The sequence below is a fragment of the Aaosphaeria arxii genome (assembly GCF_010015735.1).
Source record: "Aaosphaeria arxii CBS 175.79 unplaced genomic scaffold BU24scaffold_3, whole genome shotgun sequence".
NCBI lineage: Eukaryota > Fungi > Ascomycota > Dothideomycetes > Pleosporales > Aaosphaeria > Aaosphaeria arxii.
The window spans coordinates 1,189,199-1,204,525 of NW_022983476.1; the positions used below are offsets into that span (position 1 = coordinate 1,189,199).

The following is a 15,327-nucleotide window of genomic DNA, read 5'->3' on the forward strand; positions in this document are numbered from 1 at the left end:
CCACCCTCAACTGCCGATTCCATCTTCTTCCATCTGTGCACACTCTCGCCTCAGCATCAACCTGAGACCTTGCCGACGCCGCAGAATTTAGCCATCCACGGCCAAATCACCATCCACTAGAGGGCCTCTCCTCCGGCCCGGATCATGCCGCGGCGCCATCGTCAACTATTGTACAAGTATACTGTATTACTACTCGTACAATAATACCCCACAACAGAAGAGGGTCGTGTCACTTGCTGCCCACCTCAGACCCAGAACCACTGTGGAGCCCGCCCATATGCCCGATGACGAAATGTTTTAGGGTGAGATCGTGTCCTCACCGCTGCCCATGGGCCACTTCCCGCCCACAATTCTGCTCACCGTCACGTATTCCATCCGCAAGGGTATTGCTTGTACGTGCTATGACTTGTTCACGATAGATTGTCATGGCGTCAACTTGATTGGCACTTTTGGCACGGTTGGCATCAGAGCTTGGGCTGATAAGAAACCGCCCGAAACAGTGTTACATTTGCACTCTATAATAGGAGAGTTCAGACATCTTGCACTCAAAAAGAAGAGTTAGTACCATGCATAGGGTGTAATCAATGTAGAAAGACAAAGGTTGGTTGTAGTTTATATTGTAATGTCCGTTATGAAAGAGTATGAACTCTTTTCCGAAGTCAAGAATAACATTCCAGGCACATACTCCGTACACAGATAGTACCTACTACTCAAAATCCAGAGACAATATGCCTATATTCATTCAATCTCAATTTTCCTGTTGTGGTAAAACCTAAAAATGCGTATGAATACTTGAGGCCATGATCTAGTCATGAACTCCAACCACACCCAAAGCCCAACCCAATATACAACCTCATAATACCAGAAATCCCTCTTCTCTCGCACACAAACACAAAACCCGTCCAGCAAGACCAACCACATTCCCAGTCTATCCAACCATAATTCGCGCAAAATCATCCCCCAAATTCCCATTCCGCTTCCCTTTGCCGCGTGCATGCGACGCGCCATCGCACTAAACCCAATGGAGCATCGCCGCCATCAGGCAGACATATAAACCTTTAGAAAAGCAAAATAATCCTCTCCACGCCGAGAGAAACCCATACAAAACAACACGATATCTCCAATTGTTTTATTTTTGAGATACTGCAATCTTTCAATCAATTGCATTGACGCCAATGGGAAAGCCGAAGATTCACGATGATGGGGGAAGGTGGAGGCCTTCCTCGATCAGGAGAGACGGTGGCGGTTCCCCTTGGGAGCTGTGTTCTTCACAGTTTTCATGGACAAAGCAAGAGGAAGAGGTCTTTGGTTCCAGCTACGATATATTGAATCAAACGATCGATCAAACGTTATGCTGACTATCAAACGCCCGATCGAATGGGAATGGGGTCTTTCTCCTCTCCTTCGGATTGAACCGGGAGATAATTCTAATGCAGAATTTGGAAGAAAGGGGAAAGGGGGAAAAGGGAACATTAGGATTCAGAGGAGAGAAGAGGAACACTACAGATCACAAGAACATTAAGAGCGGGGTCGAAGAGAGAAAGAGGAGGAGGAAGAAAGCATTCGCCACGCGCCATTGTCATCGCCATCGCTATCGCCAATTTTGATATCCCACGCGTCGCCCGAAACCAGAGGGGAAGAAGAAGACCAAGATGAAGAACTCCAGATATGCCAATGTCGTCGTCGTGAACAATTTTGTTTGTGGAGCACTTCCATCACCGAGACCGAGAGGAGAAAACGCGATTCGAATTACAAGCAAGGGGTGGGAGGGGTGATTTGATCAACTGAAAAGGAGCCAAGGAAAAGAGAAGGGAATAGAAACGTCGCATCGACAGGAGATCCGAGATAAATCGCTTCAGTGTGGCCACAGCGTGACCGCAACGTTGCGTGGTCTCTTAACTATGCAAGAGACCAAAACCAAGGAGTAAGTACACATGCAGGAAAAGCCAGCCGGCATGACGTATATGGGGTATCGTATCGTGTAGGGTGTCCATGCTCGGTCTCTGCTGAGCGGTCCGAGATGGGGAGGAAGGAAAGAAAGGGAAAGATTTCGAACTTGATGTGTGTCTCATGATTGAACACCAATCACACTTGTACCACATACTTTCTCTTTTCAACGGAAGGGAGCACCTCCTATGGGACGTCTGCCTATATGCTGGCGTTGCTGCCCCCTTCCGTCGCGGCCGTTACGTGCCCGCCGACTATTATTGGTAAGAGTGTAGTTCAGCGGTGTCCGTGTCAGGTTGTGGTTCCCTCCCATCAATTCCTTCAGGTCTTGGTCATCGATGAGACGCTTCTGCCACAGGTGGTGGTACATCCTGAAGTCGGGCCTCGAGGTACGTAACGTCTCTCCCAATACCGAGTGGTGGAATTCCACATGGTCCATTCGCAGTTCCCATGCGTAGAACCCGCTTTCGCTGTAGGTTTTGAAATCACAGAGTGGACATAGGGCTTCCTTGGGTGGTTCTTCACCGCGCCAGTGGGATAAGCAATGTGTACGCCATTCCCGTGGATCGTGTGTTATGTAGTTGCAGTTGAGGAAGTGAAAGCAACACTCGTATGTCGGGTGTTGAATGTCATTCTCTGTGCGTTCAAGCACCCCGTTCCGCTCCTCCAGCAATGGGACCCCCGAGAGACGGCTTACGATGCTTGTGCTAATCGATGTCTCGGTGGGAGTTGCTTCGGAATAGTTGTAGAGAGAGGGCGGGTGCGTGGACGTGTCGGAGGGTTGGTGTATGCATGCGGGAGCCATGGAGGAGTTGCTTCGTTGCGATCGCGGCTTGGACGGACTGGAACTGAACGAGCCAGGTCCAGGCCCATCAAAAGACTGTGAAATTTGTGCCAGACGAGCGTGGATGTCTCTCGTGGGTGACGAGAGCCACTCGCCGATCTGGGGATGTGTGACGGAACTTTCGAGGATGGCGGCCAGCGACACGCTGGCGACCGCGGGGTGCTCGTCCATCAATAAAGTGTGGCGCATGAGGGGTCCACAAGCCGCAGCCATGCCCTTCTACAACCTCATTTTCTTCAGCCTTGTGTGATAGATTACGGGCAAACTGCCGTGCTGGGGCCTATCATGTGGGGACTCACTGGTGGTAGGCTGGCGTTAAAAGGGTGTCTCCCTTCTCACACAAGGCGTTGGCCGTTGTACACGGGCACCGGGCAGGTATGAGGTTTGCTGAAGGGTGGGCTAGACTTTGAAGGGTTCTAGCGCCGGGAGGGGGAGGGTTCGTCGTGAATCAGTCAGTGCTCAATTCCTTCATCACCAACTACAAAACCATTCACCCTCATTATCATCACACGCGTTCTCCCTCCAGACCGCGCGTTTCTTATACCTCCCGTGCCACAACGATGGCTACTAGGAAACGTGATGCGGCTCTGCAAGCTTCAAGTCGTCTCATTCGACAGACCCCTCCATCTCTGCTAGAGTCCTCATAGGCCATGAGCTTCCGAATTGAACTCGTCACCGATGGAGACATACAAGTATTGTTGCAGCATTACTCTGGAGTCGAACACGTTGGTGCCTCTCCCGATCGTCACTGTGGACCAATGAATCCCAACCCAGTCCCACAAGAGATGGAAAAGGTTTACACATAACCGCACGCTAGTCCGTATAACCTTAGGCTTCACCTGTGTCCTGTGTTGTATGCGTTTGCATACTTCCAATATCTTGCCTGAGCGGGTCAGGCATCAATCCATTGGTCCCGAAAACACTGAAGATGGCAGTTCTCCCCCATCTCAACGACTCTTGAAAGCGGGGTGCTGGCATGTTCAATCAGTAACTGACTGCCACTTTGGGACTGCCGACCGCCTTTTCCAATGGAGATAGAGGTCGTTTGTATGGCAATCCGTCGGTGAAGCTCCCCACCCCGGCCCTCAGTGTTCCAATATCGCTTAGGTTCTATCCAATGGCCTCAATCCTCATCCATCATCCTGCTCCTCTAGGAAGTACGTTTAAGCTCTGTGAGGGACCAAGCAGTCTAGCTGCTGTTCTCTGTGTTACGCTCTGTCCATCTGCCCTATTCGCCTTGCTATGCCGACATGCTTTGGAAACCGCCTCCCCTCGTCCAACGACTACCATTGCAACGTGACCACACACATTGATGTTCCCCCGCGTACTTCCAATCCCTTCCGAATTAGTTTCTCTCCTACAGTGTTGAGCTTGGTCTTATAAATCAGGATTAATGTCAATGATATACCTCCTGAGGCCCAATTTATGTCTCCGGTTGGCAGAGCAGTTGCGTTTTGTCGACCCATGTCGTGCTCAATCCCCAGAAATCTTCCTCAGGACATACACACAGAGTGTAAGACGGCGTCGTATCCAACTACCTTACTCTTCAGCAGCCTTGCCGACAGCAAGCAGCACGAACTTGATAAAAGTAAACGGTGCTACATGGCCAGTGCCCTGAAGGTATTCTAGTCACCAATCTTAGGAATCCCTTCTACCAGACAATTCTTCCATACGTCGTTCGCGGTTCAACGTGCTTTTATCCCCTTATCTGACGATGGCCGGCTAAAGATGCAGTACTCTGCCTCTAGGCCATGAGTCTCAAGGCTCGATTGAATAATGCATGTAGCAGAGTTCTCGTGGTACCATCAAAATCAGGGGGGTCCGAGCCTGCCAAATCGAGCGCATATTGATGCCATCTGAAATCGAGAAAGTGCCCACAGAGTCAAGGTAACGCCGTTGTCAGGAAGTTTTCCAGCCCGTTAATCTCGGCCTTCTGCCGCCTCCCAGGTAGATGCTACGAGAAGTGTTCTTCAAAAGGGGCGTACACTTATGTATTTACATGATCACTTACGTGGACATCAGGCCATTCTTGATCCTACTCTGCCCAACTGAGCGGGAGATCGCCGAGCAGGTATCAAAATCCAGAAATGGAGAGGATTGCAATATCGGCGATGATGATGAATGGACCTGATTTGCATGGTTTTCGGGAAGGAACATGGATGCTGGTTCTGGTGTAAGCAAGCAAGCACGGTCAGAACGGGGCGAGTGATGAGTTGTTGTCGCCGACCATGACACCACGCAAATCTCCGCAATACATACCATGTCTAGGATAGCATACTTACCCATAGCTTGTTGTACGAAATCGGCGAGGCTGGAGCTCCTGTTGTATCCTGCGACATCTTCGAGGAGTCACAACAGGAATCCCTACGTACGGAGTACAGACAACGGCGAATGGAGGTAATGTCGTCGCCGATATGCACACACTGTCGGCGAACATGCAATGCGTTAATGTCCATCGTTTCAGAAACCGAAACAATTCTTTAAACTAGATTACAGCCCTGTCAACGCTCGTATCTTCGGGTGGATCCACCGAACGGGGATACCAGGTACCAGGTGCAAGGGATGTATCACGTGACCATACACTTTGGGGCAACGTGCAATTCACCTTCAATAATGACACCGCGCCTATTGCTCTGTTTCATATCAGGATTCAGGAATACGATTGCAGATTAGGATTCCCCATCCGAAGAGGTGAACGGATAGACGCCGATAAGTAAGTATGGGATTAGTAACCGCCGAATCCCATAGAACGACCGCCCGTCTTCGCCGTTATTAGCGGAAGCTGAGGTCGGCGAGCTGGATGCGACATTGATTGAATGGAAAGCAAAATCTGCCCAAGCAACCAGAGCCAAGGCGGGATGTCGAGCTGGGTTCTTTACCATCCGCGGTGTTTATGCAACCCTGCAGGAGGGGTTTTGGGAGTGGCATTCATGTAATTATCCTTTTGCTTGATGTGTGACTTGTTTGATTCTGAAAGTTTATACCGGAGATCATAATCACACAGCTATTACATCCGACTTAATTCTTCGCAACAGAAGTAAGGCTGGGTCCATTATTATGGCTTTGCTCGGTTTCAAATAAAAACCGAAATATAGAAAAAGTATAGGTATCATCAATTACATCTTATCGACGCGTATCGAATCGCCCCTGGCTCCGTCGTCTTTTGAGGTCGGCGAGGTCGAATGGGCAATGCGCGGGTCGCATCCACTGGAGCGGCGGTCCTTCCCCACATGGACTGGAATGCGAACAACGAGATCAAGGGTCGAAAGACCTATCAAGTGATGGATTCTGTAGGAAGCCGTATTACAATTCACAGACTCTGAAAATTAAATGACAGAAATGTTTTTTTTTTCCTTTCCATGTCATCGGCGACCTTCTTCCTAGGTATTACGAGTATGCATGAACGTGGGCCCCGATCCATGTGCGGCCCACGTTCTATGTGGCTGTCAGCCTAGCCATCAGCGTTTAGTTCGAGAAGCCCATCCCTCCTTTTTGGGTAAACTCTCGAGCATCGATATGCCCCATCTTTGTCAAGAATACGGGGAGAAGCACAGGTTCTCGCTCGACCCTAATAGCGGACTCGAGTTTCGCCTTTACCCATCGCGTACTCGAACACCATGGTCCGCTTACAGCTAACAATTCGACCGTATATTAGGAATAGGCAGATATGTCGAGGCCTGCATGAAATATATAATGTTTATAGAGGGTCTAAGCAGGGACATGACATGATTGCAAACCGATGTCACTAGGCGCGTGTAGCAACTAATAGTGCCCATGTGGCTTGCGGCTTCTTATGCTACTCGTAGGTAGCATGGGCCTTCTGTTTGCCGCACTTCTGCTTGGTATAAGACTACATTAGGCACTAGCCAACCAGGAATATCTATATCGACTTCCGCCACTCTTCTCTTTTCGACTTTCTTCGACATGAACCAAGAAAATGTTCACTCCTGTTGAGACAAGCATCGGGGCCCTGTTGCTACACCAAGCAACAAGTGTCCTCCTTTACCAGAATGGCAAAGTACTTGGTGCCTCGGGCTACCTTCGACGGTTGTTGACTGCTCCTACGAAAGATATCCTTACGTTCTTCGCTGGAATGGCTCTGAGCGCCCCGGTTCTTAAACTTGTCCTTCCAAAATTGGTCACTCAATACCCTCCTGTTCCAACCACATCGCAAGCGGCCCTGGTCACGGTAGTAGTGGGTGCCATCGTTGGACTTGGTACGAAGGTGAGCTATGCGTATTGCGTTTCTACAGAATTTGTACTGATTCATCATTTAGTTCGCAAATGGATGTACCTCTGGCCATATGCTGTGTGGATTGTCTCGCCTCAGTTCTAGGTCTGCAAGTGCGGTGGCTTTGTTCTTTCCAGCTGCAATAGTGACCCATCACATCGTGCACCCGACTCTCATTACAGAGGCGTGTAACTCTGCGGTTCCCTGCTATACGCCAACGTATCCGGATGCCGCGACGTTACTGCCACTCATCCTTCTGACCGTCGTCACGGTGTCTGCTGCGAAGATCATCCCTCGATTGGCTCTGAAGCTCACGGAGAGTGACGATAAGAAGGAGGCAATGCCTGTAGCACAGCAAGTGTCTCAATGCTTTGCTGGTCTGGAGTTTGGGTTGGGATTACACATCAGTCAGATGGCATCTCCGTCGAAGACGTTGTCGTTTCTTTCGCTTCCTCACTGGGCTGCTTGGGATCCTTCTTTGGCTATGGTAATGGTGTTCGGTGTATTACCAAATCTCCTAGAGTATCGAACGAGGGGACCGCGTCCTCTTTTCAACAGCAAATACGAATTACCCACCAAGACTCTGAAGGATACAGACTGGAGGTTTGTGACCGGATCAATACTTTTTGGTATTGGTTGGGGGTTGACAGGTACTTGCCCAGGCCCAGCGATTTTGAGGGCACTGGCACAACCTCAATGGGGGTTTCTCTGGATGGGAGGCTTTTGGCTAGGTAGTCAAGTCCCATGATAGTCTTCGCTGAAAATGGCATCTCTTACGATGGTTTCGTCAACTTTGCCTCATCTCTTGCTGAGACCTTTTGAATGTAACGTGAAGCACCGGTCTTCCTATCTTGGCAGTGCTAATCTACAGGGATGTGAGAATGTTTGACGTATATCTACTATGATATTCCATATGAATGGGTATTAGGAAAGTCGCCCAAGTCCAGTATGTGGTTCCTACTCCTAAATCATAGAATGCAAAAGGTTACGTAATGACAATATGTCAATTGCTACGAATTCTTCAATGATTTCTGATTGTATGTATTCATGTCGTGTGAGGAAGTATTTTCAAGAAAGGAATTAATGAGATTAATGATGGTAATAATGAATGACCACCATCTAGTTATCATGATTGATCGATGGGACGGAACTGCTCTAGTCCGTTTCGGGAAAGGCTATGCCAAGGCCCGAGGTCTGAATTTCTTAAACTTTTTCTAGATCGCGGATGCGACAATAAATCTCAAGTACCCCAAGTCGCCAGAAAAGAACGATGATTCACTAAGTTTCCACTGATAACACACAAATAATACAATACACACACTATCACCAATATGGCTTCCCAATCTACCTCGAAACCCTCCAATGCACGCCGAAAACCCGGCCAGATCGCCGCAGAGGCTGAAGCGCAAGCCCTCGCCCGACATGTCGATTCCGCACATAAAACCTACGGTCGAGGCGAAGACATACGGCCCAAGTCTGTGAGGGACAAAAAGCTGCGCTCCAAAGTTAAGGCTTTGCAGAGTAAAGCCAAGGATGCAGAAATGCAAGCTAAAGATGCGGAGATCCTGATGGCGGATGCCACGCCTGGGATGTTGGAAGCAGAGAACGAGCTAGAGAAGACATACAAGGTCCGACAGGATGATATAAGATCCGCCTCGGGCGTTGAAACTGCCAAAAAGGGATTCGAACTGCGATTGGAGGGTCTCGGGCCATACGATGTCTGCGAATATACAAGAAATGGCCGTGACCTCTTGATTGCTGGTCGCAAAGGGTATGTTCCTGACAATATTCCGATACTGCTCCCGCTATTAGCTTCATTTGCAGGCGGGACAAATGTGACAGTTATGGGTTCAAACGCTGACTTTTCCTTGCAGTCATGTTGCGTGCTTCGACTGGAGAGCAGGCAAACTCGGTTGCGAATTGAACCTCAACGAGACGGTGCGCGATGCAAAGTGGCTCCATACAAACCAGTCCTTTGCCGTGGCGCAGAAGAAATGTGTGTACATATATGCTCGGGATGGTGTGGAGCTGCATGCTTTGAAGAAATTACAGGAACCCGTCGCTCTTCAATTGTATGTTTTACGTGACCTTCACATATATCCAGCGCTAACATCATCGCCAGCTTGCCCTATCATTTCCTCCTTGCATCCATTTCTACACTGGGAGTTCTTCGTTATACAGACATATCCACAGGCGCAAACATAACAGAGTGTGAGTGGTGGTTCCAACATGAGCGACAAGCCTGCGTTTCTAGATGCATGGCCTAATTACTGTTCCGTTGCTGACCATGACCAGTCGCTACCAAACTCGGACCCCCTACCTCCTTCTGCCAAAATCCAGCGAACGCTATCCTGCACGTCGGCCACCAGAAAGGTCTGGTTACACTCTGGTCGCCCAATTCCTCAACTCCCCTAGTCAAACTCCTGCCGCACAGCGGGCCAGTTCGCTCGCTCGCCATTGATCGAGCAGGTCGTTACATGGTCTCAGCCGGGCAAGATCGCCGTATGTCCGTATGGGATATCCGTATGTTCAAGGAAATGCACACCCATCATCTACGGCAACCAGGCGCATCCCTCTCCATCAGCGACCAGAACCTCACTGCGGTGGGCTGGGGCACACAAGTCTCGATCTTCAACCAGGACATCTTCACCCGCGCTAAAGAAGACATCAAGGTACCTGAGCCGTACATGTCTTGGGGTGGCGAAGGCAACACAATCTCTAGACTGAAGTTCTGTCCCTTCGAGGACGTACTCGGCATCTCGCACGACAAGGGCTTCTCCTCAATCATCGTTCCCGGCTCGGGCGAACCCAACTTTGACGCTCTCGAGTCAGGACTGAACCCCTTCGAGACCAGCAAGCAACGCAAGGAGGCAGAGGTACACGCTTTGCTCGAAAAGCTGCAACCGGAGATGATCTCCCTCGACCCCAATATCATCGGCAATCTCGACCTCGCCTCTGAAGAACAGCGCAGAAGAGAGCGAGACTTGGACGCCAAGCCCGAAGACAAGATCGCCAATCTGAAGAAGAAAGGTAGGGGAAGGAACAGTGCGCTCAGGAGACATCTCAGGAAGAGCGGACAGAAGAATGTGATCGATGCCGAGAAGGTCAGGGCGAGAGAAGCACTGCAAGCGATGAACAAGAGGGAGATCGAAAAAGTCTCCAAGATGAAGGCCGAATACGGACCTGCATTGGCGAGATTTGCGCGCAAGGGATTCTAAGACTCTTCTTTTCGTGGCGATCTGGGGACTCGTTAAGAAGCCCAATACTGCCAGCACATCGAAAGAAAAGGAAATCAGAGAAAAAGTGTTTCGAGTCATTTGCATAAGCGTACGGCGTTGTTGTAATTTGGGACATAAGAATTCGATTGTGGCACAGGATGATATATACCCTCGGAGTCAGAGCATTAGAAAGAAAAAAATGTTTAACAAGTACTTTTTAGCTGTACGACCTCTTGCTTATTGATAAGGCATTCAAACTTCTATAAGAAATGTCGGGTCATGATATCATTAAATCTATGCCATCCTTCTATTCATCATTACTTTGTCCTTTCAACCCTTCCTTACAGTTGCCATGATTTCGCCGGCCGGGGCCATACTCGCTTGTACAAGCTCACGGCCACAGCGTCCATGGGGTTGATTTTTCCATCAAACGTAGCCTTGAAGTATCCATGCGTTCCCAGGCTCTCCTTGATGAAACCGCTCCTTCCTCTCCTTGTCCACAGAGGCAAGCTCTTGAACCACTTCACGTCCGTGTCGTTGAAAAACATGTAACGCACTGTTACTACGCGTTTGTTGATCTTGAGAGGATGGCCAGTAAGGATAATGCGCTTCGCGATGACACGGTTGGTGGATGGTGGCAGGCTTGTGCCGGTTGCGATGAGCTGGAGCGACTTCGATGCCGATTGCTCCTCGGAATTACTGTCTGACATTTCAGAAGGAGCCGATCGCTGGAAGTAGAGCACTGGGACATTGCCCCAGGTAACGGGGCCGATGAAAGATGCGATGGCCGAGCGACCTGGATGCAAGAATCGGTCGAACTTGTGAACATCGTTCGGAGTGTTTCCAGCTTGGGAGAAGAGCTGCTTGGGAGTTAGTGATTGATTTGGATTCGTGCTCTGAGTAACTGCAACTTACAGGGTTGATGATCATTCTCCTTGGACCGCACTGAACAATAAGCTCTGACTTGGACTTCAAAGGCTGGGGATACTCTGAATTGAGCAGGATACTGTAGTTGCATGCAGTCTGCTTGTGCTCGTGACGGAGCAATGAGAACAGCGCGATTGGGCGCGACTGGTTCTGTTGGAAAGAAAGGGGAACACCTCGAATGCGAACCTCGACTCTTGTACCTGGTTTGACTCCTCCAGCCCAAGCCTCTCGAACTATTCTCGTAGCTGCCCTCTTGTAGTCTCCAATTTCGAGGAGCCGAGCCCACTCCTCAGGTTCGTACGGTTTGTCTTCCTCAGTTTCCCAAATACTGGTCTTGAGACTCTTCAGTCCTCTGTATTTAATGAGACGTTCTCTGGCATCCACGTTAGGGTGCAGCTCGATCTCGTCTGGGAACTCAAGATCCTCGTCTGCCTCAGCCTTCCTGGTTTGGCGGTACGCTTCAATGTCTGCAGCTTCGTCCTCGGGGGAAGGGTCTAGGAACATTTCGGATTGGGGATACTCAGAAGGACCAGCTTCTGTTGCGGCACGACCGTCGATATCCATACCCTCAACGCCATCAGCCGGATGGGCAGCCTCGCTCATCGCCTGGTCCTCGAAGTCGTCCTCGTCAAAATCCTCAAGATCAGAGCCTGAGTCGGAAACATCATCGAGGTACCATGCACTCTGATACTTGCTAGTTCCTTTGGGTAGCCTCTTTGGTTTGCGCTCCTTAGCGTCATCGCCCTCATCTGAGAAGTAATGATGATCGTCCAAGAGCACACCCTTACGTTCTGAGGGTGCAACAGAAACGGCGTAGCTAGTGGCATCTTCCATGATCGTTTCCTCGGGTGCAAGTGTGGCCAAGTCGTCCTGATCCTCGCCGGGTCTTTCCAGGACGTTGTCAACCTCGGAATCCATATCCATACTGTCATCTTTTCCCTTCTTGCGCACTTCTAGTGGCGCTGCTGTGATGCTGTCGATCTGGAAGTCACCCCAATCACCGACTTGAACCAACCTGTCTGCCTTCAAGCCCAGACCCCGAACAACACCTGTCAGTACAACATCGCCTGTGCCATCCTCGCTCACAGCCGACTTCGCGCCAGGCCAAGCTATATCTTCAATGAACATATAGCTTCTTTGCTCTCGCCATCTGACACCCTTGGTGGTCGTGTTGCATAACGATCGCATAAGATTCGAAGCATCCTGTCGGGTGTCTAGAGAAAATACTTTCTCAGTTGACGGAAGATAATGGGAGATGTATGATTTCAGGGATCCAAGGACTTGAGGCCTTCGCTTTGCGGGCTCTATCGAGTCAAGAGCCTGTACTACTGTGAAGCAATTGGAAACACCCTGACTCTCAATTGCCTTCAGAATCGTCTCCCCTTCCTCGTCGACTTCTTCATTTGCTGAGAGAATGAAGACGACAAAGTCGGCAATCCTGCAAGCATCGAGCGAGGCTATCAAGTCCCTCTGAACGACAAGGTATTGTACTTTCTGTTTAAAACGGTCCACGGTTGTACGAATCCAGCCTGCTTCCGGTACTTCGTCTTCGATATCGAGGCTCGAGTTCAGGCTCTTTACTGCAGCTGATGCTGAAACATCTCCACAAAGTGGAATGACCGCGACAACGCGCGGCGCTCCATCCTTTCCAGCGAAAACGTTCGAGGCTTTTGCATGTTCGGCGTCCTTATTAATGCGAAGCTGTTTTGCACGATTGCGGCGGTCGAATTTGGACATGACTTGTTGATGTGGCGTTTTCCGGCTTCCGAGTTCAAAACCTTCGACCTTGCCTGATACAGGCGTTAGGGATGAGAAAGAAGAGGGCACCAGAAGGGGACTGACCTTTTGAACGCTCTTTCAGAGCACTCTTGCTGGCATGGCGCGACTTGAAGGCCTTGTGCGGCTGCTTTGTGGTGCTCCTGTGGTGGTGCTGGGCAACCATGGGTGCCATGTTGCTACTTCCGCCTGCTTTAAATCTGTAAGGAAGCGAAGCCAGTGTGAAGTGTACAGGCTGATACAGGGGGAAAAGAGTTGTATCTCGAGGGTGCGGTGCCGAGTGGAGTTATGGGTGGACACTCGTAAATTTTGGCATGCGTGGGCTTATCGATAAAAAATGTTGGTTTGGAGGGGTTGCCGCATATATTACTATACGGTAAACTATACCCACTGTTTGCATGAGTAATCATGTTTTCTTGTATTAAATACTCTCACCAATTCAAACCTCAGGAACAATATCACTTCACCTACTCTACGAGCGAGTAGAGTAGACACCTTGACAACAAAACTTGAATCAGCAACCAGCTACAGCGACTATATAGAACAACTATTTGCAAATACACACAAGTACAATATACATAATATCGCTTGTTTCCCATATCTCCCTTTCTCTCACCGTTTATTCTCTACAAACAACCATCATGGTCAATGTAACATTAACACGCGCACCGACTATTATTTGTTGAATATCGAGATGGCAGTCGTTTCTGTAGTTGCCAACCTCTTTCGGCTTTCACTGTTTCTCACCGCCACATACAATAGCAACGACCAATACCTTTCACTCCACCCGTTTGAACTCTCCGACTGTCACTGAACCACTGCAAAGACTTGAGACAATTGCCCTGATAATCACTTCATAGAGTCGGTCTATACAGACTACTGCTATTCTTGGACTAGCGAGCAGCGAACTTGACCTGACTGCTCTTCTTCGCTCCTTCTCTCTTAATCCTATTTATACTCCCTCATCTCTGCCTTTACTATCTCACAACCAAGTGACACGCGGTCCTTCGGCACTCCACCATTCCTTTTCCTTTCACTCTTATTACCTCTTACTTCTGTTTCCCTTCAAACGAACTTCATCAGTATGGGGAAGGGTAAGGCTAGGCCTTTTGACCCCAAGTAAGCCTCCAAACCTCACTTTCACTGTCTGGGAACGCCTAACTAATGATGAATCCAGACTTGCTGCGGTGAAACTTCCTCCTAAGTAAGGATTCTCTTCACTGACGATTCGAACTTCTTATTTGATACTGACACTCAAAAGGCTAAAGTGCTACCGATGCGAGGTATGGCGCACAGAGAACAGCTACTCCGAGAAGCAGAAGAACATTGCCCGTGAATCTATCCTGTACAAAGGCCAGAGCTCTCCGCCCAACCTGGTCTGCAACCGATGCAATGGCGGGCCTCTCGTTGAGCTTGAGTGCACTTCATGCAATGTTACGAAGGGTTTAGAGGACTTCGCCAAGTCTCAGCGTGCAGTCGCGGACCACGCTAAGTGCTATGAATGCGTCGAGAAACACCTTGACTTGAACCCAATCATTGACAGAACCTACGAGAACCCTCTGAGGTCTCACGCTATTGGAGATTACTCTGATGGACGTGAGCCAAATTATTGGGAAGACACCGCCTCTCAAACGGACAGTTCAATCAAGGTGAGCGTCATTCCTCCATTGCATGTGGTATCACATCACTGACGGCATCAGGACGGCTACGACTCAATCGATGATCACGGAGGGATTGCTCTATCTGCCAACTTTCAGACAATGAGCATTCAAGGCAATTCAATGGTCGGAGAATTGATCCCCGGACTCTCCAGCAACTCATCCACGAATGGCACTGCCAAAATGACTGGGACCAAGAGTTGGGATAGCAGATCGACCTACCTCAGCCAAAACCAGGACTCAAACACTGCTAAGACCTTCAACTCAAGCGTGGCAGAACGTTCTAATCTATCTCAAGTCAAGGGTAGCTGGGCCAAAATTCGGGCATTTGTATGTTCATTGTCTCTATTGTCTCTGTCAAAGGCTCTTCACTAACAAGCCCGTAGACAGCAAAGGATGACTCGATCAAGCCAATGGCCGACGATGATTGGGATAGCGATGAGGATGAGCAGAAGCTTGGGAACGACGATAGCAGTGACGACGGTTATGGAGAGGACGACGACGTCGAGATCTGATTGATACAGATCTACCCATTTCCTCATCGAGTTTGAATCTATGGCCAGCGATTGCGAGCTTGGTTGGCTCTAGGTGGTGCACTGCCTGCTTATTGACAACATTCAAAGCAGCTATTTGCGGATTTCGAGTAGATTCCAGAGCCTATCTTTGCGAGGAAAAACACCCCGCCCCCTCCTCTGGTTTGGGGGCAATCTATCACACATATCTTAC

At 49.5% G+C, this 15,327-nt stretch overlaps 5 protein-coding genes across 5 annotated transcripts; 3 read left to right on the forward strand and 2 right to left on the reverse strand.

Moving 5' to 3' along the window:
• Positions 1–2,164: 2,164 nt before the first annotated feature.
• Positions 2,165–2,767, reverse strand: BU24DRAFT_334836 (uncharacterized protein; the record flags this gene model as incomplete). The annotated part of the gene is made up of 1 exon (XM_033523061.1): positions 2,165–2,767. A coding segment is annotated over one exon (603 nt), but the record flags the coding sequence as incomplete, so codon positions are not given.
• A 3,535-nt stretch (positions 2,768–6,302) lies between these two features.
• Positions 6,303–8,098, forward strand: BU24DRAFT_388317 (YeeE/YedE family integral membrane protein). Its single transcript, XM_033525008.1, has 2 exons — positions 6,303–7,016; positions 7,069–8,098. Exons 1-2 carry the CDS (start codon positions 6,729–6,731, stop codon positions 7,768–7,770), a joined length of 990 nt encoding a protein of 329 aa, XP_033385598.1. The 5' UTR covers positions 6,303–6,728; the 3' UTR covers positions 7,771–8,098.
• A 167-nt stretch (positions 8,099–8,265) lies between these two features.
• BU24DRAFT_490462 (BING4CT-domain-containing protein) lies at positions 8,266–10,507 on the forward strand. The gene is made up of 4 exons (XM_033533714.1): positions 8,266–8,793; positions 8,897–9,094; positions 9,145–9,233; positions 9,318–10,507. Exons 1-4 carry the CDS (start codon positions 8,354–8,356, stop codon positions 10,238–10,240), a joined length of 1,650 nt encoding a protein of 549 aa, XP_033385599.1. The 5' UTR covers positions 8,266–8,353; the 3' UTR covers positions 10,241–10,507.
• On the reverse strand, positions 10,401–13,257 carry BU24DRAFT_366917 (DUF663-domain-containing protein). The gene is made up of 3 exons (XM_033524330.1): positions 13,010–13,257; positions 11,156–12,957; positions 10,401–11,100 (listed from the first exon to the last, which is right to left on the reverse strand). The coding sequence occupies exons 1-3, from the start codon at positions 13,116–13,118 to the stop codon at positions 10,582–10,584; spliced, it is 2,430 nt and encodes an 809-aa protein (XP_033385600.1). The 5' UTR covers positions 13,119–13,257; the 3' UTR covers positions 10,401–10,581.
• A 647-nt stretch (positions 13,258–13,904) lies between these two features.
• Positions 13,905–15,311, forward strand: BU24DRAFT_147018 (uncharacterized protein). Its single transcript, XM_033521213.1, has 5 exons — positions 13,905–14,062; positions 14,121–14,147; positions 14,205–14,592; positions 14,644–14,931; positions 14,988–15,311. The coding sequence occupies exons 1-5, from the start codon at positions 14,028–14,030 to the stop codon at positions 15,114–15,116; spliced, it is 867 nt and encodes a 288-aa protein (XP_033385601.1). The 5' UTR covers positions 13,905–14,027; the 3' UTR covers positions 15,117–15,311.
• The last annotated feature ends 16 nt before the right edge of the window (positions 15,312–15,327 follow it).